This window comes from Pteropus vampyrus, unplaced genomic scaffold, assembly GCF_000151845.1.
Source record: "Pteropus vampyrus isolate Shadow unplaced genomic scaffold, Pvam_2.0 Scaffold2, whole genome shotgun sequence".
Lineage (NCBI taxonomy): Eukaryota > Metazoa > Chordata > Mammalia > Chiroptera > Pteropodidae > Pteropus > Pteropus vampyrus.
Window position 1 is genome coordinate 9534601 of NW_011888783.1, and position 27470 is coordinate 9562070.

Below are 27470 nucleotides of genomic sequence, written 5' to 3' on the forward strand. Positions count from 1 at the left end.
GTTCTGAGTTTGCTTTACTCATTTGATACTTTTCTGATTTTCAGCCCCTCATTGCTTTAGGAGCACCCCAGTTTCATGATGCTCTTTGCCTCTCCAAACTCTTGTCTACGCACTTTTATTTTTTCTAAACCACATTCTAATTGGACTTTTGCAGTATGACTCAATATACTTTTTCCCTTCTCTGAATTTGCCAAAAAATATGTAATAAATTCAGTCATTATAATTCACTCTACTCATATTTTATGTTATTTCCCCATCTCTCTCTTTCTCTTTTCACATAATATGCATTTTTGTGTGTCTACATCAATTCTGAAACATATATGCCTGTTTTCAGTCAGTTTAGTTCATGAGCAATGGAACATGTGATGAACAGCTGTATATTTAATTATCATGTGTCATTTTCTTTATTATGCTTTACTGTGTATCTAAAAGAACCTAGAACAACTGGAATTCAACATGACCATCAATTCATGATTGAAATACTTAATACCTTTTCAAAGTCTTTCTTTGCTTCCACTTCAGAATGAATTTTGACATCTTATTTTTCAGCCATTTAAATTTGTCATGGTCAGTAATTCCAAAACTACCAAGTAAAGGACTTGACTTCTAAGTTAAATCACTTGTCTTGTGAGCAATATATTGACCATTTCACTTTAATGTCATTAAGATTCTTTTTATTATTATCAAAAAAAGCAGTCAATTTCCCAGAAGGAAATGACCTCAATGGTTTAATTCTTTTTAGTTGTTCCTTTAGCACATTTACAAATAATATGCTTTTACTATTTCTTGATTTATTAATTTCAGACTTTATCAGTTGATATCCATAATGATAACAGAGGAAATAGCTTTCATACATTAACTTCACCAACTTTCCTACTCTCATCTTCCGAGAGTCATATTGTACTTCATTTTGTTTTTCAGTCACTAGTGTTTATAGTAGTGTGTTTTGTAAATATTATTCGCTTGCCAATTAAATAGTATTAAATCACTTTTCCATCTTGTATACATTTTTTCCTCCTCCTTGATTTCATAATTACTGTATTTTTTCATATATTTTATAATTTATGAATGCTCAACTGACCTGTCAAAACAAAGTTCCGAACATCTTATCAGTTTCATGGCTCATCAGTTTCAGTTTTTCCCAGAGAGACTTAGCTCCTACTTCTTTTCCTCTGCACTCCTACTTCAACCTAGACTAGTTAATTCCTAGGATGGGCACATGTCTCTTATTCGGAGACTTCCCTTCTTCACGTATCTGTATTCGTTGTTGTTGTTGTTTATATCATTGTTTTAGTCAAATATATCTCTCGGTGGCTTCTTTAAAAGTCTGCTTGGAAAGCCAAATTTTTGGAGTTATTGAATATCTGAAAATGCCTTTATTCTTTCTTCAAACTTGATTAATAGCTTGGCTGTCTATAGAATTCTAGGTTGACCCAAGGATCAGCAGCATAATATGTGGGGCTTCTTGTTAAAAACTTATTAAGAATTTCAAGATAGTGACAGCAGAACACTAAATCAAGGGCGGGGTCCTTCTAAGCACAAAATCCTATGTGACTACCAAGTACATATGCCCATGATACAAACCTGGGTCCTTTCAAAATGAAGATTTTTAGTTCTGGGAAATTGACTTTTTCTTTGATAATTTCTTCTATTCCTGATGTCTAGAGCTTTAGTTAGCCGAACATTAGATGTCCTGAACTAACCTTCTAATTTTCTTATCTTTATTATTCTATTATTCATCTTGCTGCCTTTTTGTCCACTTTATGGGTTATCAGACTTTCTTCTCCACTCCTCTGTTTACATTTAGTGTAAATCATTAGTGTTAATTTCCAAGAGCTCTTTCATCACCATGTATTACATTAAAAAAGTAGTATTATGTTCTTGTTTCATGAATGATGTTTTTAAAAAACATTTTAAAAAGTATTTTTTGGAGGGGTTTCTATTATTTTGATATCCTCCAAATTTATTTGTTCTGTTATATTTGTCTGTCTTTCATGGTGCAGCTTTTCCTTCAATGCTTGCTCACACCGCTGACAGGCCATTAATATTAAAGAATGTGGCTCTGAAAAGTGATTAGAATTTCTCTGTGCATAAGTGGTGCTTGTCACCTGCTGAGCCTCACCCAAGGGTGAGCAAGCTGTGAACTGTTTGTTGCCAAAATGTCATTTCTCTGGTGCTTTTCCTGGCAGTAAATCCCCCAGTCTCCATTCTGTGACTAGATGGGATAAAAGAACCTGAGGTATCATCACTAAACATACTGACTTTCATTCAATCCCCTTGTTTTCAATCTGTTTCATTTTCAGGTGTGCTGTTGGTACAATTTCCTACGATTTGGGATAGAGAAAAAAATCTGAAAGCTCTAAAAAGATTTTCACCTTCTTATTTTGAGCCCAAAGTGATACGTGCATTATAGGATCTTTGGTGTCCCTACTTCATGAGCTGTTCTGAGTTTCTGTGGGGATTCTCTTACTCTCTGTGTAATCACCCTTTGAAAGCACTGTTCTTTGTTTCTCTTTCTTGGTTACTGCTAAATCAGTTGCCATATCTCACTCTTTAATTTTTCCAAAAATGTGTTGTAAACTTTTCTCTCCTATTATCTTGTTTCCTGTTCTTTCTCCTTGTAGCTCTTTTACCTTTTCAATCCTTTTATGTTATGTTAATGACATTTCAGCAGTGAACAGTAATAAAAACATTTTAAAATCCATCAGGCTTAAATGCAAGCCACAAATCTTTTTTTATCTATTTCTTTTTTTAAATTTTAAAAATTATGCCACACATTCCCTGACCCAGCTATCATCAGCTATCTTCCATAAACACTCCTTTCAAGAGTCAGGTCCTCCAGTGGTGAAAGTGGCAATTTGGTGTCTTTGCTCTCCTGTATTTCCGATGACGCAGCTGAACCTCAGCATTTTGTGTAGTTTCCATGAGCCAGAGCTCACTGTAATGCTGATCACTACAGAAAACTGGACATAGTTCTCTAGTCAGTGTGTTGCTCCTTTCCCTGAATACCAGGAAAAAGGTAAATGTAAGTAGAGCCAGCCCCCACTGACTTTAAAGCCCTGCCTCTACAGACTTTTCAATACCCTCAAAGGACTGTAGTAAAAGTCTCTAGTATGGGAGTTAGAAAAAGATGACGCAGTTAAAATGGGTAATCTGAGAAGCCTTTAATAAAGAGCATTTACAGTTGTGGGACAAATGTAGGGAACCACTGGGATAATATAATACTTCTGGGCTAGTAACATGGGGTTCCATGAATGTGTTGTTTCTGATGAGAGAGAGAGAGGGAGATGGAGAAGGGGAGAACTCGGTGGAGAGGGATGCTTGACAGGTGACCTTCTTGGAGGGTGACCCTGCAGGAAGGAGGAGAGTAGTACGATGACTTCACTCTTCTCCCTCCGTCCTATCTCCTGCTCATGCTCTCCATGTGCCTGATGTAGTCTTTATATTCCCCTTCTCAGGGCAAGGAGCAGCATAGAGACCAGTAGAGTGAGTCTGGAGAGACAAGTGAGTTCTTTAGCACAGAGTGGATACTTGAGCTTAGTGCTAAATACATGTTTTCTAAGGTCCAATAGAATGTCATAAAATGTTTAACTGTTCTTCAGTGGGTCTGCTATGTGTGTGCCCTATTCCTAACCTTTCTTCTCTGGTTTAAATAAATACCTTACTAGTAGGTGAAGGTCACTACTTTTTCTTCATCAGAACACACAGATTTAACTTTATGTATAAAATATATAAATATGAGGACATATTTTATATATAAATATATTTACTATATAAAACAAATATATTTTATAAATATAAATATATAAATCTAGTATATATTTTGTGTATTTAAATGTGTTTAAATATATGTGCATTTAAATATATATTTATATACATATTAATTTAAATATGTAACCTTTTAAGGAAAATCCTTGAGTCCACCTAGCCCGTAGTATTTCAGAGGGGTAATAGTAAATGGGCACAAATGATTGGTTCCCTCTTTAGAGTTAAAATGGTCTTACTGTTCTTTTGCCTCCAAGGAGGAAAAAATTGATCTTGTAAGCATTTCTAACTATTTGAATGTATCTCTGTACTTAAAAGAAATTCTTTAACATGCTGGGGTTTACACAATGCCCATTTCTGTATTAAAAAGTTTAATCTTTAGGTAAATCGATTATTTAGCTAAATTGTGATTTTGGGAGAAGAGGGATGATAATTATGTATTCCTTTCTACTTATAAAGATACTTTTTCATCATATTTTCCATCTCATTGGGATTATTTTGCTGCTTTAAATGTAGAATGTAAACCTATATCAAAGGCTTATAATATTTGCCATACTATTGTTTCCACTTTGATGATATCAATTGTTTGGGGAATTATTTATACCATAAAATGAAGGTATTAAAGAGCTTTATAATGATAATATTTACCTATGTGAAAGAAAAATGTCTTTAAAAGGCTTTGAATCTGTAAACTTCACTTCTTAGACTAAGGTTAGAATTTACTTTCCTAAGCATTGACCTGCAGAGTAGACAATTTCATTATTTAATGGCTTCTTATCATTTTTTTTATCATATTAGGATCAGAGACAAGCAGAAGTTAGTGAAAATGACATAGCTTCTTGTTCTGAGCATCCCTATTTGTGTGTGTTTGGTGCATTCCTATGTATGGCCATATTTTAATGTTAATGTTAATATCTGCTGTAAATATTCTTTAGCTTTTAGCTTTTCTAATTCTTATTACAGCATTCTGATGACAATATCTTGTCACTTTTGTATTACAATCAAGTCAAAAATGGAAATAATGATTATCAATTCTCTTACTATTAATTCTCTTATAACTAATTTATTATTTATGGTCTACAGCATGAGAGATATCCTGGGTATTTTAGTTCATAGAATTAATACAGATGTGAATAGACACATAAGATTTTTTAGTATGAGAATATTCTTAGTTATGTAGATAGTCTTTTTGCAAGATTGAGTCATGTAGCAATATAGTAGGTAACCTTAAGAGTATTTGAAGTACTTGATTACGAAAGCTACATCATTTCATATTGAGTATTTTTTCATTTGGAAAATGGCAGTTCTATATTTGGATAAAAAATACTCAATCATATTCTACAGCTCAGTACTCTTTGTTCAAAGGTGGAAATTATTTCTCTTTTGAATTACAGAATCAATCAATTATTTTCAAAGACAGTATTTCTATTTTCATTTCTGTCTTCTTTTAAGTGTTCTGATCATCAGAAGGTAAGGGAGTCCCTCTAAAAAGCTAAGATCAAAGGCTGTTCTTTTCATAACATTCAGGCTGATTTTAAAAGTCTTATGAATTATCAGATTAGTGTCATTCTATTAGGGAAAAGATCATTATAACTTTAATGCTGCTTTAGCTTTTGTTTGTGTCTTTGATAGTAAATATATGGAATTTTAAGTATTTCAATAAAATTGATGAAAATGAAGATGTATAACAGCATTTATTTAGCACATATCCTTTTTCTAGCTCAAATTAATGATTACATATTTTAGTTGGTAATTTATGAATTGATAAGTGTGATAAGAATTCACTTATACCTATGAAACCATCCCCACAATCAAGAAAATGAACATTTCCATTATCTTCAAAAGTTTCCTCAAGCTCCTTTATAATCTTTCCCTTTCTTTCCTCCCTGATCCCACCTCCCCCATTCCCAGGCAACTACTGATCTGCTTCCTATCACTGTAAGGATAGTTAGCATTTTCTAAAATTCTATATAAATGGAATCATAAATGAAAATAAAATATGCAGATATTTCACTCTGCATAATTATTTAAGACTCATTCATGTCATTGTGTGTATCAATAGTTTATTCCTTTTATTGCTGAGTGGAACTTTGGATGAATTTGCCCGAGTTTGTTTTTTCATTTACCTGTTGATGAATATTTGGGTTGTTTCCAGTTTGGGGCTATTACAAATAAAGTTGCTATGAACATTGATGTATAAGTCTTTGTAAGGACATATATTTCTTTTTCTTTCCATCAAAGAATAAAACGTCTGAGTCATGTGGTAGATAAATGTTCGCTTTTTAAGGAACTGTTTTCCAGAGTGATCATACCTATTAACATTCCCAACAGCAATGTTCCAGTTGCTTAACATCTTTGCCAATATTTGCTATGATCCGTTATTTTAATTTAGTCATTCTAATAGATGTTTGGTTATATCATATTATTGTTTTAACTTGAATTTCTCTAATAACTATTCATGTTTAGCATCTTTCATGTTTGCCATAAATATATCTTTTTTTGTGTGAAGAGGCTGTTCAAATTGTTTGCAGAATTTGTATTGGGTTTGTTGTCTTTTAATGAGTTTTGCAAGTCTTTATGTGTTTTAGATACAAATCTTTTATCAGATATATGATTTGCAAATATTTTCTGGTCTGTGGTTTGTCTTTTCATTCTTTAAACAATTTTTTGAAGAATAATTCTTAATATTGATGAAGTGCAACTTATTTTTTTTCATAGAGAGTACTTTAGATATTATATCTAAGATATCTTTTGCTGATTCAGATCACAAAAGTTTTTCTCCTGTATTTTCTTCTAGGTTTGTAGTTTTAAAATAAGCATTTAGATATGTGATGCATATGTGGATTAAAGTTCCTTTTATACATATATATTTCTATTGATCCAGCACTATTCATTATAAATGCTATCCTTTTTCCACTAAATTATCTTTGCAACTTTTTCCAAAATCTATTGACTATATACTTGTGAGTCTCTTCTTAGACTCTATATTCTGTTCCACTGATCTACTTATCTTGGTGTTAATAATGTAGCATATTATGCCTTTTATACTGTACTGATTACTGTAGCTTTAAAATAAATCTTGAAGTCTTATAAGTTTTGAAGGAGTGTGAATCCCCAACTCTGTTCTTTTTATTAAATTTGTTTTGATTATTGTAGGTCCTTTGCATTTCTATATGAATTTTAGAATCAGCATGTCAATATGTACAACAGAAAAGCCTTCTAGGATATTTATTGGGATCGTATCATATCTATAGATCAATTTGTGTAGAAATAACATGTTAACAATATTGAGTCTTTCAATCTATGGACACAGCATATCCCTCCATCTATTGAGGTCGACTTTAATTTCTTTTAGCTATGTTCTGCAGTTTTCAGTTATAGCACTTGCACATACTTTGCCAGATTTGTGTCTAAGAATTTCACATTTGAGGGTATTATTGTGAATAATATTGCTTTTCATTTTAATTTCTGATGGTCTATTACAATTATATAGAAATGACATTGATATTGTATTTGTTTTTTTTTTTTTTTATATTGCAAACTTATTAAAAGCATTTGTTACTTCTAATAACTTTTTGGTATATTCCATCAGATTTTCTACTTAGACAATCATGCTGTCTGTAAACAAAGACAGTTTTACTTCTTCTTTTCCAACCTGGATGCCTTTTATTCTTGCCTTATTGCATTGACTAAAAGATTCAGTACAATGATGGATAACTGTGATGAGAGTAAAGCCTTATACCTTATATTTGGAAGAAAGCATTTAGTCATTTAACATGACTTTTGACATTAACTATAAATTTTTGTAGACTTTATCAGGTGAGGAAGTTTCCTTCTATTTCTAATATGCTAAGAGTTTCAATCAGCATTTATGTTGAATTTTGTCAAATGCTTTTTAAGTATTTATTGAGGTGATACTATGGCCATTCTTATTTAGTTTCTTAAAATAGTGAATTATACTGACTAACATTTCAATCTTATAAAAACTTTTCATTCCTAGGATAAATCTCTTTTATGATGTGTTATTCTTTTATATATTGGTGGATTTTATTTCCTAAAATGTTAAGAATTTTTACATTTATGTTCATAAGATCTGTTCTTTTTCCTCTTCTTCTGCTTCTGCATCTTGTAATGTTTCATCTGGTTTTGTTATAAAAGTAATTTTGGCCTCCTGGAATGACTTGGGATTATTTTTATAAAAATGTGTAGGCAAAGGATATTATTACTTCCTTAAATAAATTCAATGAAATCATCTGAGCATGTAGTTTCCTTTATGTAAAAGTTTTTAACTGCAAATTCAGTTTATCTATTTCTTTTTGAAACATGGTAGTTTGTGTCTTGTAAGGAAATTATTCATCTTATATAAATAATTGTTAAATGTATTGGAATAATGTTATTTATATTGTTGTGTTTTGATAATAACTGTTTTAACATCCTTGCCTACTAATGTTATCATTTTTGTTATATTTGGGTCATTTTCAATTGATCGATTTTTATCTTCAGATGGATTGATTTTCCTGCTTCTTTGAATGCTTCATAATTTTTTTATTGGATGAGAAGTCAATTGGGAAAATGTTACGTACAAAAAATTGAAATTATAATGGAAACCAGAGAAATTTCAGTTTTTACTCAGTAATTAATGAAGTGTGTTTTATTTTCTGTGTAAGGAGAGATCACAATGGTTGGGAATCATCAAAAAACTTACAGTAGAGGTAGCACTCAGATATGTCTAGTAACTAAACATGATTCAGACAGCTAAAGATGGGATATGAGAAAAAAAAGAGTTGAATCTAGGATGATGTGACAGTGTTTGAGGAACAGTGATGAAATCAGTTTGCTTGGAAATTAGGGTGTACGTAAAAGAAGTAATGAGAAATGTGTACATTTTAACATTTGACCACATTATTTGCATATGTCATGCCATCCCCAGAGACTGAAAACATCTTGAAGATGGGTACTATGGTGCATACACAGATGCCCGTGAATTTATATGTATATGTATGTGCATGTGTTTGTGTCTGTATATATCTTTACATATACATTCATATATATTCTTATATGCATTCATATATAGTTTTTACACAGCCCCAGATACAATAATAAATACTAAATAATTACTTAACTGACTTGGGTTTGTTTTAACATCTTTTGGTGATATTATCCACTTATATGTAGCTACTCTATGCTATTCGATTTTGCTACCAAGCAGAGTATCTAGTGGAGTCTCCATTCACAGATTGCTGAACCAGAAACTGCTCAGGTTAGAACACCAAGTACAGGTATTTAACCTAAACTTTGGGAAGCAGAAGGACGTATATAGGCCTGGTATTAATAAAACTTTTTTATTCAGCTTGCCTACTCCAATGAAAGAAACCATTTTATTTTCAGCACATGCATTTGTGCTTTCTTCTTCAATCTGAGAATTTGCCCATAGGATGGCTTAGGAATTAGGTAAATTTTCTATAATTACCTTTTAAAAAAAAAAAATTAAAAAATTTCCCAGATACATGCAGTGAAACCTTAATGCTTTGGAACCCATCAGTTTAATATATATAATCATTTGAAAATGATTTATGTAAATGTTTGGCATATTATTCTATAAAGAAAGTGAAATAATAACCTAAATAAGATTGTTGGGGATTATTATATGCATAAATTGATTAAAAAGCAAATCCACAATTGGAATAATAATTATATAAATTATTCCATTAACCTGCTGTTATAATTATAATCTTTTTATAATACAAAGATTTTTCTTTTTATGTAAATAGAAATATGTACTCATTAGAGGAAATTTGGTACATATAGGCAAAGGAGATAAAGAAGAAAGAAATCCTAGTAACCTAAAATTATATATTTTCTTTCAGTCTTTTGAGTTGACATAGTTTGCTGGGGGCGGAGGATGTACATACGCGTGTGTTTGGGTGGTCATGGTTATACAGAATTATCACCATATCTAACTAGATTTTCTAAGTGGGTGGTAGAAACTTTTGGAGTATTTTTTCAGAGTGATTTCTTATGTCAGATTATAGATTTACACTCCTATTAAGATATAACAGTTCATAATATTTGTTGTTTTTGTTGTTTTTAAGTCATAACGAGATGTCTTGTGAAAGAGCATGTTCATCATGCAAGTATTAGAGCCCCTTGATGTTACAGGTTTCGTCATGTGTGATCTGCTAATTTGATAATAGTCTAATGATTTCCCTGGGAACACCTGCCAGCTATCATGAGTTAGGAAGTACACACATGAATAGTTTCCCAAGGGCATCCCCACTCATTTTATGTGACAATTTCTCCATTCTTCAGTTCTTTGAGTCATTTCTTATTCTTTTCATTTATCAGTTATGATTGGGCTCAGCTGCATATAGAAGAAATCTCAAAATAATAGTAGCTTAAACACAGTTTTTTTCTCTCATGGGAAATAAGCTCAGAGGTAGGTGATTTCACAGCATGGGATCCAGGCTCCTTCCATCTTTATTCTCTGTCATTCTTAGTGGGTAGCTTCCTTCTGCCAGGTCACTTCATGATCCTAGATGGCTGCTGATCCTTGAGACAATTCCAGGCAATAAGTAATGGGCAAGGGACAAATGAGAACTGCTTTCCAGCTGAGTTACCCTCTTCAAAATAATTCTTCTGAAACTCTTAACTCAACCACCTCTATTTATTCTCCTTGGTCAGAATGAAGTTTCATGACTATACTTAGCTTCAAGAAAGCCTGGAAAATGTAGTTTTTTAGTGGAGAAAATTGCTAACTCAAAAATAGAATTCATTTATTCATAAACAAGGGAGGCCATCTGAAGTACTTATTGGTTTTAAAACTATATCATAAAACCAAATTCAACCAAATTGTACCAACTAATTTTCACAAGATACACAAGTGGTATATTTTTTAGCCATTGCAGAGTTGTGAAACTCTTTTACTTTCATACATAAAAGGTAATATAATGTGACTGGGTTATAAATATTACAAAATTTCAAAACACTCTATCTGTTGCTCCATTATTATTATAGTCAGTGTTTTATGCTTCAAAGCCAGGCTTATTTTTTCCTTTCTAAGTAACCTGTTCTAGGTGTTATTTTTGTTTTGTTTTATTTTGCTTCATCTGTACAAATAAGACATTTATTGGCACATAGAATTTATTTTTCAATGTCATTGTCTGCTAATATTTTATCATACAGAAGTATATGGTACAAAAAGTAATTATTTATAGTGTCTTGAGTAATAAGTCTTAATCTAGGTATAACTTTTTTCCGTGAAGAAAAAAAAGTTTCTTATTGATGGAGGAATTTCAAATAACCTTGCTAAACTTTTTAACTTCTCTTTATACCCTAGCCTTGGTATTGCAAATCATCCAAAGTAAATTTTCAAAAAACTTGCTACACTGTCTCGAAGACAGTGCCTAAAAGTAGATATACTCCATTCTCCCTGAAATACTTTATACGTTGGCTCCCGAATGGAACTAAATTGTCTGCTGACTTAGGAAAATGGATAAATCGTCTTTACATTGTTTATCTACAGTATGTACAGAGTAAGAAATTTTTTTCCTCCCTACTAGGGGGGGCAATATCTTCAGAAACACTTGATTTATAATTAATGCATAAAATTTCTAAAAGTGTTAGAAATTTTTTGAAGCAATTTGTATTATCTTACTCCTTGAGATATCTATTGCTGCATAAAAAATTAGTGGCTTAAAACAATAACATTAATGATCTCACAATTTCTCTGATTCAGGAATCCAGACATGGCTTAGTTGATCCCTATGCCTTAAAATTTCTCCGAGAACTGAGACATATCATCCCATGGATAAAAACAAGAGAAAATATTTTATAGATCTGTCTCAGGTGAAAAAAATTGCTGTAAAAACACATACATATGTTTTTTTCTCATCTCGCCTATATTTTCTTGAATCTTTTGCCTTTCATTTTTATTTTCATTGCTAAATACAGTGAATAATTACTACAGTAGTGGTCAAAAGAGTACACTTTAAATATTCTCTTAGTGCCAACTCTGAAGAAACAGAAAAGCCATAGAATAAATTCTAGTGTTAGGAACATACTTTTATGAAAACATCTATATTGTCTTGAATTTTCAGAAAGACTGTCCTTGAAATATGGTACCTAGACAATCAAACATTTTTCTATTTAATGACCAAGAAAGATATGTTAAAAATGTTACTTGATATATATATTTAATATTAGACTATTTTCCACATAGTTATAATAAATCTCTTTTTATTTTTCTCTCTTTTTGCCTACTTTTTAAAAAAATAGACTAAGATGCTTAGTGAAGCAGCTGGAAAAAGGTGATGTCAACGTTGTAGACTTAAAGAAGAACATTGAATATGCAGCATCTGTGTTGGAAGCAGTTTATATTGATGAAACAAGGTAAATTTTAACCTCCTCTCTCTTTTATCTTCTTTGCCTCTCTCCCCTTTTCCCTCTTTTTTGACTTTCCTTTATCTCAAACATGAATTTTGCATATCTTATTCGTGAAACCAAAATCAAATCTTATTTAAATTTAAAAAGCTTCTCTTCATGTAGCCACTTAACTATGCTCTTTTTAAAAACAAAACAAAACAAAAATACAAATACATAATTTAATCCAAATGCTTGAATATCAAAAAGTAGTCAAATAAAGCCACAAAATGAATAAATTAAAAAGTCTCCTCTCCCCCTACCCTCACTGTCCTTAGGCCCATGTGTTTACATGTCAGAAACAGATGTATGCTTATACTCATTTTCACTGATGTAAGGATTTTCTTATTATCTCAATATTTCAGAATTCTTCTCAGAAAATTCCTTCTGAGAGAATACCCACACATTCTAATGAGATATATCTATATATAGCAGATCCTCTACACAGAGATTACTAAGGGGCAGTCCCAAACGTGTATTTGACCATCACCTAAACCTCATCAACTATCCTCATAATTAGCAGAGTGGTGAGGAGATTAGGAAATTGGGATTTATTTGAAGAAAGTTGTTAGCCTAGTGTTGTGGCTCTCAATCAGGCTATTTGCCTTTCAGGGGTCATATGGCAATGTCTGGAGACATTTTTAGTTTGGTTGATGAGGGTGTAAGATTGTAATATGATGCGTAGAGGCTAGGGATGCTGCCAAACATCCTACAATGCACAGGAAAATCCCCCAAACAAAGAACTATCTAGCCATACATGTTAACAGTATAGAGGTTAAGAAACCCTGGCCTATAGGGAGAACTGTGCATTTTCTTTCTTCTCTAAGGAGAAACTGACCCCTGACCTCAAGTCATGGGAGGGGTTCTTGAGGACATTAATGCTAATAGAAGACTCAGTGAAGTATGATAAGACGGTTCTTGGGAGATTTGACCAGTGTCGTGGAGTTCAGAGAGTACTGAGACCAATTCCTGACTCTCACCTCACAAAGATAAAGGTTGCAGGCTGATTGAGACAACACTGAATTCACAGTTAAAAGGGACACTGTGGTGGGAGGGACATGCACTTCCAGAGTTTAGCAGAGAAAAGGCACTTAGTTTTTTCAAAGTCATGAGGCAGGAGAAGTAGAGGTCTTTTGAAGAGATTGACCAAAGAAAACAGTTCAGAAAATAAAAAAGAGGCTACAGGGGTGATTGTTGATATAAGAGCCAGGGTAGAAATCATAAAAATTCAGCCCAAATATCAGAGAACATGTAATGTTTAAGGTACACTCTCAGTGTAGTGAGTTGTTTCTGAACGACCCACAAAAGCTATCCCTACAAAACAATAACCAGCATTTGGGCATTTGTCACACAGGTGATAACAAACAGACCAGTTTTATAAAACTCTTTGACTCCTATAATTTCCTGCCTCCTCCCACCACATTCTGAAAAATGAGAAAGAACAGAGTGAGTGGGATGGAAGATGGAAATGGAGGATGAAGACATCCATCAGACCCCTTCCATTCTGCAGATGTCCATGCCTGGGTCAGGCCTGAGCTTGGAGAAGTGAAAAATAGACCAGAAGTGAGATTGAAGTTTTTATATATATAAATGTACTTAAACACATTCTCTCTCTCTCTCTCTATCATACACACACACACACACACACACACACACACACACACACACACACACACACACACTGTTATTTAATAGGTAATAAATTCACATGATTAAAAAATCAAAATAATAAAATCAAAATAATAAATAATGGAGGCCTCACAAACGTCTGGCCTCCACTCCTGACCCAATCTACTCAAATTCCCAACTCATAAATTTCCTATGTATATTCCCGATGATTTATTACAAATTTTTATTTCATGTTTTTCTCTTCTTCATTCATGAAAGGTAGCAGACTATATGCACAGTTTTTCATTATGCTTTTTTTCTCCCTAAATAAGAAAACTTAGAAATCTTCCTGTATCACATACTAAACTTTTTAATATCAAATAATGAGAATTTTTATTAACAATTGATTTTTAAAAAGGGCATTGCAAGGGCTATGTCTCTTCTTTGTCTGCCAAATGAAACTCCTCTGTTGAAGCATGGTTTAAAGTCATAAATTAAGGAAAAAAATCATGGGCTCACTTTTAAATTATAAACTCTATGCAGAATTGTTTTCTTAGTTAATTTCACTGAATGTATATAAATGTTTACGATTCTAAGTGAACAGGGATTCAAAGTGCAAATTTTTAAAAATCCGATGTTGCTCCTGATTTTCCTTATTTCTTTATTTTCATGTGTTCTCTTTATTGTTCACAAGTTGACTGAACTTAACATGGTAAAAGTCCTTGACATTTTATTTTTTATATTTATTTATATGACTAAAGAATTTTTATCTTTAAGAATTATTTAGATATTCACATTATTCATCTTATAATGACATAATGCTAACCATCTGGTTTGCCTGATGATTTGCCGTCTTTCATTTGGTAGATTATTACATGCAACATTAATTAATTAATATTTATTATTAATTAATTTTTAAAATTTTCTGTTGCATTTACTTTCCCAGAAACAATTTCATAGATATTTTGTTAGCTTAGTTTCCCATGATTCTTAATGCATTTAAATATGTGTTACAATTCAAAGTATAGTTCCTTTTCATTTGAAAATCACTCTTTTGGAGAAAGAAAAATGCTTCACTGCTTCATGGTAAAATTGTGGAGTTTTGTTTTGTTTTCTTTCTTGCTCTTCACAAAGAACATCCCAGCTCTTACCACATGATTTCCAATTCTTAGTCGAATTATGCAAAATACCACTATTTTATTTTTAATGCTTCCGAGGCATCTTGATTTTTAAATTGGATTAATAATAATACCCCATATTTGTACCATCTTCCAAGGTCTCTTAGTTTCATTACCTCATATTAGTCTTACCACAATTCTACGCAGTTGGCAGGGTAATCATTACTTTCTGCACTTTATTAATAAGAGAACTAAAATTCTTAGACGTGAAATGGTTTGCCAAAGGTCACAAACTAGGCATTGAAAAACGGACTAGAAACTAAGGTCTGACTTCTTACTTATTGCTCTTCCCTCTCTAACTGGCTCATCTGCAAGTATTGCCGAATGGTTTTAAATAACCTCTGAAAGATTTAAATGACAACGTGTAAAACTTTTTGATATTTGGAATTATAAATTCTGGAAAAACAATACCTCACATTTATTACTAATAGCCTATTATTATGTTTTGGGATGTGCCACAAACTCTTTTAAGCATTTTAATACACTATTTCATTTAATCATCACAGCAATTTTATGAAATAGAAAGTTTATTCATTACCATTTTGCATATGAAGAAATAAAGTTACAGACAAGTTACATAGCTTACCCAAAATACCACAGAGAGTAACTCAGTCGAATGGAGTTAGGGCCTTGGCAGCCTGGCTCTAGGGCTTGGGCTACTAAGCGCAATTCTCCTCTGCACCCTTTAAATAACATCTGACCAAATGGCAATTTCAGGGACTTGCTGGAAGTTTTGATGAACACCCGTATGCTGTCAGAGTCATCAGATACAGTGAAGTGTAGACTGTGGTTGTTTCTCTTCCCAACTCTGCCTTCAGAGATATCACATTGGTAGCTTTAAATTGGGTACAGTGGGAGAAATTACAACAAATAAAAAAAATTTTTTTTGGAGAGTCGGTGGTTAAACATTTACCATTATGCCACTTAGACCTAAGGTTACCTCATATGTATCTTCTAAGACTGTGACTTCATGATGAAAATATCAGCTCAAGAAATTTTAGAGTAACAATACTTGATGTAGTTTGATTTCCTATAAACTTAGTAAGGCATACAGCAGTAAACTGAAGATATTTTTTGCTAAGATGTGTATACAATTATTAATATTGCATTTGCCTTAGCAAAACAGATTATTTAGAAAAAAAAGGAGCATTTAGTTGCTTTTAAGTTTTAAATTAAAAACCTGCTTACTTCTGAGATGTTTTTTAATGGAAAAAAATATCTCTTTCTAGAAAAAAAAATGTTTTGGTGAATATTCCAGAGAGGCATTGTTTTGAAATTTAGACTGGGCTGCATTAAAAGGTCAACGTGTAATAAAGCAGGATGAAACAGAAATTATGAATTGGTTTAACAACCCCAACACACACACACACACACACACACACACACACACACACACACACACACACCTTTTCCTACTAAGCCTCAGTGACTACAGGGTTTCAGTTAGGAAAACAAATCAAAACAAAAATCTCTCTTGAAAGATGATTTGAGTGAGAAAAATAAAAACAGAGTTCTGATAGAATTTGAATTCTGACCTTGTCTGAGGGATTATAGCATAAGTCCCTGATGAATAGGACTGTTTGTTGGTTTTTTAACAAGACATTTTCAATTGCAAATGCCAATATTTTATGAGCCCTACTTTCAGATGTGTCCCTAGAGGCTATTGTTTTTCAGAGCTGCTCATTTGTAATCCAGAACATGTGGCTTAAAAAAATTTTGTTTGATTGTCTTTATTTGGATTGAGATACTGCCAAAGTAGCATCCTCGGCCTCATGAATTGCTTGCTATTCATGAGGGTAGGCAGCTGATTGGGAGGTATACTTTCAGAGATGGATATTATGCTTACTAAATCTGCCTAACAACACAATTTATAATTTCATTTTCTTAACGTGAACAATCCAAGTCTTATGGTTGCCATAGTTAGAGCGCAGGCTCTACGTTGTTCAAAGCTTGGATTTTTCCACTCAATAATCTCTTTCTTTAAGCAAGTTACTTAACTTCTAATATTCCCTAGCTTCATTATCTGTAAAATAAGAATAATGACAATGCTGACCTCACAGGGTTTCTCTGAGGACTAAATGTAACACAATATCTGACAGAGTGAAAGTTAAATTATGACCCCTCTGTTGTACTAACAAAATGCAGTTACTTTTGGGTACATAATACATTAAGATATATGATTTATACACCTTAATAAAAATATCAGTTTCTTGAGAGCTGTTTTCGATCATGTAAAAAATAAAGACAGATGGGCTCACGGTACACAGAAGTGAAAGCAAAGTGCAGTCTGATAGAAAGGAACCTTAATAGAATATATATTCTTGATAAAAACCATCCTTTATTGAAAGATTACCTTGAGTGAGAATGCATGGATGTCAGTCAGTACTTCAAGAAGTTAGTCTAGTAGAAACTGAGTGACATCCAGGGCACCTTAAAGGCTAAGTCTCTTGAAATCAAGTACCTCTACAGGGATTTACTAAGAAATATTCACTTACGAAAGAAATGTTTATTGAGTACCTGGAGTGAATACCAGGCACACTGGTCAATAGAATCAGGAGTACAGCTGTGCAGAGAGCTGGTGCCTAGAGATGAGTCAAACTCTGGGAAGACAGACCTAAGCAAGACGACCAATACTGCAAACAAGAAATGGAGGTTCAGAGTTACGGAAAGAAAGCTGAGCACACTGGCAGATTGCAAGAAGATACACTAAGTTACAGTAAGTCATAACCAGAAGGAGTAACATGGAGGTAGGAACTGCACAGAGTCAAGATTCTAATCCAGATATTGTTAAACATGCAGGTATTGCTTAATGTTAATTGTTTTGTTCTCTGACAAAGCTCCCCTTGCTCATTCTTAAAGATATGGCTTCTAACAAAAGGAATTATGGTAAAAAAAAATTCTGGAATATGCTAGATTTATGGGCACTATAGCTCAGAAATATGGTGCCAGTTAGAAATGTGAATTTGAGGATTATAACTCAGGGGTTTCCAAATTTTGGAGATGCTTTATTTTTATTTCAATAATCAGAGTACCTTTGCTATTTTGACATGTTTCCCATCCTAAAGTTTTTGAGAATTGCCCGAGAATGTTTACTTATTTTACCAATCTGTCCTGACTGTCCCTTTCCTCCGTATCCAGCTCTTTGGCTTCAAATTGCTGAATTGTTACCCTGTGGGTCACCTATTTTCCCCTCAAGTTCAGAAATCCACAGGCTGTCCAAGCATGAGAAAGCTCAGTTCTTTCCTCCAGTTCTGCAAACTAAAGCTAGAATCAGCTGTAACTGCTATAAGACATTACTGAAGGATGCTCTCAGAACCTGTAACTCAACCCCTTCTATAGATATGCCACGCATATCTCTGCATCTTCTAAAGTCAAACCCATCTTGCAGTAGCCAGCTTACCATCCTCTGTGGAAATGCCTTCAATGTGTTTTCCTGTCCTGGGTTTAGGATCTCAAGCTCCAAGGCCAAGAGAAAGGAAAGGGGCTATCAAAATTAATGTCAAGTTGTGTATTCATCTCCAGAATCAACAACTGTACTCAAAGACTATACAGTTTAAATGTATATTTAGAAAAAAATGTCATTTTTTTCTAAATAACACAGATTTCTCAGTGATGCAGCTGTACTCACAATGAGGACAACCATGTACATTACTGTTCGGAGACATTTAGCTTCTTACAGACATTGTCTCAATCTTCTATATGCCAGAATAGGGCCTTCACTTTATTTTGGTGTAACTTAAAGACCTGTTCAAAGAGTTTTCATAAAACAAAAGAGCAGTCTGCCTCTGAAGGTAATATAAAACCTCTTTAGATTAAAACAAATTATTTTTGACTTTTTAAATGTCAATTGTTCTCACTTCCAACCATTAATGTTTCAAAAAACTCTTGGGGCTCTATCTCAATATGGGTCACCATGTTATCCTAGTAACCGAAGTTCAGGGAGATGATGAAAATGCCAAATAGAGGTGTGTAGTGAGAGGGTAGTTAAGGACAGATATGGAACACACACGAATTTAAAGTTAGATATGGAGCCGCTAAAGAGAAGACTTAAGAAGAATAGATATAGAAAAGGAGGTATATCTGAATAATATTGACTACCAATTGCAAAAAGAGAACAGTGTTACGAAAAAGGGTAAGTCAAATGCTACGGGGAGATCCCTTGGATGCATTTAGGAGATTCCTGATGTCTCGAAAGAGGAGTTTCAGGACAGAGAAAAAGCTACCGGCCAGATTATGGTAATATGAGGAATTAATGTGGAACGGCACTGGCGAAAAACTAGTACAGACTATTTTTCAAGAATTTCATAGTGTAGAAAGAAGAAAAGATAGAGCAATCTATTAATAAGGACATATACTTGTTTGGGGTTTTTATCATACTATTTTTAGAATGGAAGACTGGTACTTATAACCTAGAGATGATGAGTTAAACAAGAAATTTGGAATTAACAGAAATAATATTTAGAGAAATATTAGATCAGAAAGTTATCCTTGGGAAGTTATCTAGGAAAAAAAGACAAACAGCCAAACACAGGTGGAAAGTATTGATGAAGATAGAGCTAACTAGTGCCAAGTATCTCCAAATAAACAAAACACTAGTTGCACTGTAAAATCAGAAAGGTTACTTAGCATTCCTTTTAAACTCAGTTGCTTAGCATGGGTAAGAGTGTAACAAAAATTATGGCCCAAATGGAGACATGGGCTATAATACTTAGGGATCAATGTGACATGAAGAGCAAATCCTTTGTGGCTAATCACTACAACCTGTATATTGTGATGGCACTGACTCCTGTGTACTGAGACATCAAGAGCTAGAGAAGAGGAGAAGGAAATAAGAAAAAACTGGACTAATGAACACCTTTCATGAATATTTCAATTGTAAGTGACAACCAAACCAGCTTAAACAGTCTGCCAAAACATCGATAGCTAGTGTTGTCTCTAAGTATAGGTGATTCAGAACAAAATGATGTAAACAGATCAACCTTTCTGTTTTGCTTGCTCTGTCTGTAATGGCCTGCTTCTGATGCTTTGAGTGTTAGCCAAACAAGATGAAATGCTTTGAGTGTTAGCCAAACAAGATGATGGCAGTATTTTTAAGTTTTACATCCTCAAACCTTCAAATGTAGCAGGAATGAGAAAGGGTTTCTTTCCCAGAGGCTTCAACAAATATACCCTTTCTGTTTCATTGGCTCTTGTTAGGTAATATACTTATCCCTCAAACAATCACATCCAAGGAAATTAGATATACAAGTTCAGTGGTCAGGCATTTCATGAGGGAGGTAGGAGGTCAGTTTTATTGAAATCACATGCCTAAGATTTAAGAATGGAGGAGAGTTGCTTTTTCTAAACACAATAGTTTCTACTGTAGGGTGAAAACTAAAATGTTTACGTAAGTACCACATGCCAGGGGACCTGACTCAGGGTGTGTATGGGATGTTGAACAGCTCCCGTCCTGACTTTGCTCCTACTAATGATCATCTAATGGGCAAAAAAAGTTTCTTTTTTTTCTCTAGTCATTGGTTTCTTTACATGGAAATGAAGTCTCCAGTCCCTTTGTGTTCTGGAATTCTGTGGTTTTATCTGTAGTCTTGAAGTCCTTCATAAAGACCTGCTCATGCCTAAACTACCCTGGTCACCAGAAAGATAACAAGAGAGAGCTAGTTACCATTTGCTTAGTTGGGGAGCATTTATAAATATGAACACTTGTATTTTTTAGAGTGTTTTTGTTTGAAGGAGTCCCTGAGAAAGTTAATTTGAGGAGTAAGTGCTAAGACAGTGCTGGAGTTCTGTGAATCATTAAAAAGCAAATAATGATTTTTATGAATTCCATTTTTATGGTGCGGGTTGAAGAGAGGGGTGGCTTTTAGGTGTGCTGTGTATGTAAGCTGTTCTCACCTTGTAGATAGAGTATGAAAACCAGGCTTAGAAAAAGCTGCAGTTTATTCTGGTTAATTTTCATATTGTCTGTGCATCTCTGGTGTGTTACTTTCTATAAACTTTGAAAAACAGCCTCACTAAGAAAAAAGAAAAAAAATTTCTGACCAGATCTTTTGAGAGATAACTGACCAAAAAAGCTCCACATATTATATCATATCTCACTGTTGTGATATTTTAGTCAATAAAATATAAACAAATATTTCCTGGATTTTAAAAAGATATCATTTTAAACATTATTCTTCTCTAATAATGATGTTAATAACAAGATTTTTTGACAATTATTTCCAAGACAACATATTATGCAATTTTCATATATGATTCTATATAATTCTCAAAAATCCTATGAATTAGATACTTATGTTATTTACACTATAAAGTTAAGAAATTTATGGCATAAAAAAAGTAACTTACTTGTTTAGGATCATATAACTGTTAAGTGTCAGAGAGAGGTTAAAACTTAAATGGAGCATACCCAACATCCATTTTTCTCTTCTTCCTTGCCAATAGAATAGCCGTCACTTTTTTTTTTTTCAATTATTCACTCTCCTCTGCAAAGTCAAGTGATTCAGAGGAGACCTAACCCAATCTCAAGCTCAAGATGAGTGAGTCTTAATTGATTTAAGCCAGTAAGTAGTCTCCAGTTCTCTAACCAGAGAGTTTGGACATGGACATGTGACACAGTTCTAGTTAATGACACTGATGGGAGTGTCAGCAAAAGATTTCCTCTCTATAGAAAAGGAGTCCTGTGCCTCTGAGTAATTGGATCTGGGTATGTTGCTTGAAATGGATGTAACCATTTTGCTATAAGCATGAGCTAAACCTAACACTAAAGCTGGTAGTTTAGGAAGCTGGAGGAAACCTGAGTCCTTGATAATATGTGGACCTGTTAATTTAAAAAACTCTACTGGAGTCAACCTACCTTTAGCCTTCTTGTTAAGGAAAATAATAAATTCTCCTATTATTTAAGCCACTTTGGGTTAGGTTTGATGTCACTTGCTGTTAAGAGCATCCTTACAGCCATATAGGTCTTAATTGCTCCAAAGCCCATGTTCTTAATCTCTAATCCTTCCAGGGGGTCACCTTATCCTAATAAGTCCTAATGCAAATGTTTGATTTCTAAATTAGCTACTTAGAATTCGCAATCTTTTTTCCCATGCAATAAAGTAATAGGTTGATTAAGTTTTCAAGGTAGACCATAAAACGTATTGATTCCATGATACAGCTAAACAACATAGGTGGTTCTTGGCCAAGTATTGGGTACTGAATGTCAGAGACTTAGGTTAGTTTTTTCTCATTAAATAAAAAGGTATTTCCTCATTCTTTACTATATTCCATTAGCAAATCTACCTCCAAAGTATATTTTGCCACTGTCTATTCTCCATCTCTTTTCTCATCTCCATCTACATCAATTTAGTCTGAGTCACCATTATCTTTAAGACTGCCTGTCTAGACACACATCAACCAGTTCTGTGCTGAGATCTTGCTGTCCTCCAGATTCTACACAGGAGTGGTAGTTGGGAGTGGGACATCCAGCTTGCTTCTGCTCCAAGATCCTAGAAACTTAATGCAGTTTGCTGTCTCCCTTTTCCCCTCAGGTTTGTCTTGATTTGGAGAATGTCAGGAAGGATTCAGTGGCCCTTCTCAAAATCTCTTCTGTCTTCTTTTCTGACTCCTCTTGATTAACTAGGGTATATTTGGATTATTCTATAGTGATGCTCTATAGTGATGTTCTATAGGAATGGGACTCTGCTCTGACTCATCACATATTCTTCTGTTAAATTCTTTGCCTGGCCTTTCCTCCTTCTATGTGACCTAGATTTTGAAACTCAAATTCAGAAACAGGAGTTTTTTACTTCCCTCAGTTATTGCGTGTCATACATAACTTGAGTCATTGAGTGAAGTAATGGCTGACTTATAAAGACAAGGAGATTCAGGGTAACAGGAAATATATATTTTTTAGTGTGATGTCATCTTTTCACACGTGAAGCAGGACCTGACTGAGAATGTTAATATGAATAAAATATGTGCATTAAAACAAAGAATGACTTTATTCTTCATCTAACCACTGATAATACCTGAATATTTTAACAACCTCTAAAACCAGAGACGCTCTGCCTATGTTTTTATACACTTATTCAACAAATATTTATGAAGAATACTCTCTATACATTGATAATTATTTTGCAATTCAGTTTGTCTATTATTAACATCCTCTTGTCATTGTTGCTGATATTTTGGCTTCATAGGTTTAGAAATACATATATTCTTTGTCTTTCCTCACACTCCTGTCCTCTGAATATACCCCAGTTCTTCTTAGTATTTGTTCTGCACCCCTGAGAAACTCACTCTTCTAGAAGCTAGGCATAGTGACTATGGTTAATAAAACTGTACTGCATATTTAAAAGTCACTAAGATAATAGATCTCAAAAGTTGAGAAGTCGACTCCTTTTTTTCAACCAAGCAACGTGAACATAATTCTCATTCATAACATTAGAATAACAAATTCATTAATTAATATACCTTTACAGAAATTGGTCTGCCAGTCCCTTCCAATATAGTTCACTGACACTCCATCTCTGACAGTGAAATAATGGGTATATGGAAATAAGCAGTGCTACTATGTTCACGTTTCACAAGAGGATGAAATCTCACTTTTTTGGCAGAGATTTTGCACTCATTGGCAAGCTATGAATGGATAAGAACAGTTCTCAGACTTTAATGTTTGTCAGAATCACCTGGAAGGCTTGTTAAAACACACTGCTGGGTGCCACCCAGTAATGTCAACAGGTCTGGAGTAGAGCCCTTGAAGTTCAATTCTAATAAATTCCCAGGTACAGTTGATTCTCCTGGTCCAGGGGCCGTGCTTTGAGAACAACAGTACTAAAGGATGTCAAAAAAGAGAGAGAGGATGTTAGAAACTTAATGGTTAGAATTTTAAGTTTGTGGACCAAATAGCGCCCCAAGTTGTATATGAAATGACCTTGTGCTGAAGCGCCTCCCTCAACCAGAAAATTTCATCTTGGAACAGGGACAATAAGCAAAGGGTCCCGAATTGGAGATTAGCAGTGCCTCACAGCAATGATTGTTGATCTGTGGTCCGGTCACCTTTCGCAGATCTGGGAAATCATAGGCCCTTAGGCTTCATCTCTGGACTGCAGCTCCACCCTTTTTCTCCACAGCAGTTAGTAATACTATGAAGAACACACATGGGTAGATGGAACATGGAACACCCTTCTGTATGTCTCATTTCTCTGATTAGAAGAGGCAACATATAATTCCCTGGAAAGTGGGGCAGGAAGATCAATACTAAGTAGAGATTGTGTTGTGGTAAAATATACACAATTTAACATTTACCATTTTAACCATTTGTGAGTATACAAGTCAGTGGATTTAATTGCGTTTCAAATGTTGTATGACCATCACCACTTTCCATTACCAGAACTTTTTCATGATCCCAAACAGAAACTTTACCTGTTAAACATTAATTCCTCATTTCCCCTCCTCCCCTTGGCCCCTGGTAACTTCTATTCTACTTTCTCTCTCTGTGAATTTGCCTGTTTTACTCAGTAAAATTTTAAAGTAGGTAAAATATATTTTTGGAGATTCCTTGCACTGCCTCTTAATGACTCATATTATCTTTACATTGTTCTTTGGCTCTCTGAAGTCCACTTTGTTCAACTCCTTCCCATGATATCTTGAACACTTCCATCCCCATGACACTCTTTGACATGTCAAAAATGGGAAATCTGCTTACACTAATTCATGCAGATAGCTGGGAGTTTACTGAGGGTTTACTCTGTGGCAGACACTGTTCTAAGTGCTTTCTGTGAGTTCCCTCATTTCATCCTCACAAATCCACCACTAGGGATACTATTATTATCATCTCTACTTTATTATTATTATTAATTATCTCTATTTTATTGTCAAAGAAACTGAGATTCAGATGGATGAGGTATGTTTTCCAAGACCATGCAGCTAATAGGTGATGAAGCAAGTGGTCTGACTCCAGGTGCAGTTCTCCTAATCACAGAGGATGCTTATTAATCATAGTAATTTAAGAACTGGTAATCAGTGGAATGTTAGGCTTTGTGCCTAATGGAATATTTTCAAAGATACTTCTGAGCCAAGAGGACTTCCTGATGAGAAGTCAGGAGTCATCAGTGAGGCCTAAGGCAGTTTTCTGCTTCACCCATTTCTTCCATTTCCATCTCCCAACTGACTCAAAAATTACAATCTTGATCCTAATTTTCTGAGTAACTTAATTCCTTCTCAGAGCCCTCCCCCAACATTTCCCTGAGCCCTTTCTGCCTGTCCTTGGGGACAGACCCTCCTCTGCCTGGCCCTCTGCTTCCCTGGTGGGTACAGAGAAGGTACAGAGCCCCTCTTAGGCCTTAAGTTGGGGAAAGCTGCATCTAACCTCAACACTCTCCTTAGGTAACCTCATTTTAGGCAAGATTTGCCTCTTGAGAATTGAACTAAGTTAAGCATAACTGACTTGTCCACCCAAATGTTCAGTCTTCATAGACACTCTAATATAATGGTCATCTTCTCACAGTTAAAAACAAAACAAAACAAAAACAAAAACAAGGAACGAAAGACCAATAGAATCAAAGGAAATGTTGAACAACACTACCACATACATAGAAAAAGGAAAGAAAACTACTAAAAACAAAGCACAAAACAAAACAAAAACGAAAAAAAGTTGAAATAAATTTGTGAGCCTGATGTTTTAAGTCTCTTTTGGAACAAGACAAGGAATATAAAATAAATAAATGTCCTTGGAGAGTGGCCTAGAAAAATGAACTCAAATGTATTTAGCATTGAGGAAGTAGGTTACTTACAAGTCAATATGACATTTCAAATATATTACCTTTTTCTATCCTGACATTTAACTTATTGTACTTCAAAGTACCCTGAAATTCTACCATCTAGATATATTTCTCTATGAGAAAATGATTCAAAATACCAGTCTTGAGAAATAAATTTCGGCTCCCTCCAACCAAAAATGCTCTGGAGGGGCAAACTCCTTTAAGATTATTTTTTAAGATCAATTATTTTTAACCTTGAATTTCAAGTTAGAGATGAGATAGAGAATAATAATTACTGATATTTTTATTGTCTGAATGTCAAGGTAGTCTGGGTACATAGAAAGAAAAACACTCATTTCAGGTGAAGGATAACTCAGCATTTAAAAACACAGACTCTGAAATTCAACAGACTTAAACTCAAAATGTGCTATGGCTACTTCTGGTTGTATGACTTGGAGCAAATCACTTAAAGTATCTGTGCCTCAATCTATTCATGAATGTAATAGGGATAGTAATAATAATTGTGTCTGCCTCATGGTGATATTGTGAGTATTAAATGAGGTGAAGCTTGGCTCTTGGCCTGGTTCATAGTCAGTAAACAGTAAAGTTAGCTGGTATTATCATCTATATCCTCAGATGGTTCGCAAATCTGAGTGAAGCTTTACAACTACCTTCGGTTTTTTTGTTTGTTTTGTTTTTGGAGGGGGGTGGTTATAAGCAACTTAGAGCATAGATATGTGTTAATCAAAGAAATAATATTAATGAATTTGTGTATGAAGGAAACACTTATTCCAAAAGAATAACCATAGTGTAGAAAGATTACCCTTTCTTCATTCCCCCAGCCATCCTGAAAGGCTCACTTGAAAGAGATTTATCTTGTACGAATTCAGTTCCACCCTTAGGCCAGTGTCAATGGAACTGCTTCCCTGGACGCTGCCCCCCACTTCAGAGTAATCAACATTGGCCCTCTTCTGGTGTTTCCCTCCCAGGAGGTGATAGGTCTCCGAAGCCAAGAAGAACCTGGAGCCCAAGGCTTTCTTCCTCTTCCAGGTACCTGGACCCTGGAATCCCCTGCCCTGCCCAGTGTGCCTCTACTGTATTCTTGACACTGACACTCCCAAATTCTCTGCTCAAAGGTCTCCTAACCTGTCCCCTGAGTCTTTAGGGGCCACATCCTGAAGTCTTTCCTCCTGAGGGGCCCAGAACACTGTGGGTGTGTGTACCTCTCCACCTCTAAAGAATAGCCAAGAAGCAGCTGCTTTCATGGCTGGGCCCGTTGATGGAGAGTGTAGCGGGAGGCTACAGTGTCCACTTGCTTATGTAGGAAGAACCCGAGAGGAAGGTTAAGTAGGTGTAGAGGGGCAGCCTCAGCCAGATGGCCCAGACCTGTCACACAGGAGTTGAGAATTCTCAATTCAAACTCACCTTGTTGGGTTTTTATGAAATTTATTGAAAGGGAGCAAGGGCAGAATTAAATGAGTTGGTTTCTTGTTGAAATGTGTTCTTTATAACAATAGTAAAACAGGAAAAAGAAAATTTCAAACTAGAGAAGCCAGTTACTCCTAATTACATCCAGCACTTGATTTTTAATACTTAATAGGTATAAATGTGGGCACCTGTTTCCTGGGAATAACCGTGTGGGTACACGAGTATAATCATCTTCCAAGAATCCACTGTGGAAAGAAATATTTTCACTGATATAATTTTAAGAGTCAAAATCCCATGACCTCTTCTTCCGTAGCCGCCTCCTTCTTTATTC

The 27470-nt window shown here is 34.4% G+C and overlaps 1 protein-coding gene across 1 annotated transcript in view; it reads left to right on the forward strand.

The window, feature by feature from the left end:
• PDE1A (phosphodiesterase 1A) overlaps positions 1 to 27470 on the forward strand; it is a 293552-nt gene that overhangs the window by 188322 nt on the left and 77760 nt on the right. The window contains exon 3 of the mRNA XM_011356541.1: positions 12040 to 12153. Coding sequence (XP_011354843.1) covers positions 12040 to 12153 — 114 coding nt within the window. The remainder of the gene's footprint in view (positions 1 to 12039; positions 12154 to 27470) is intronic.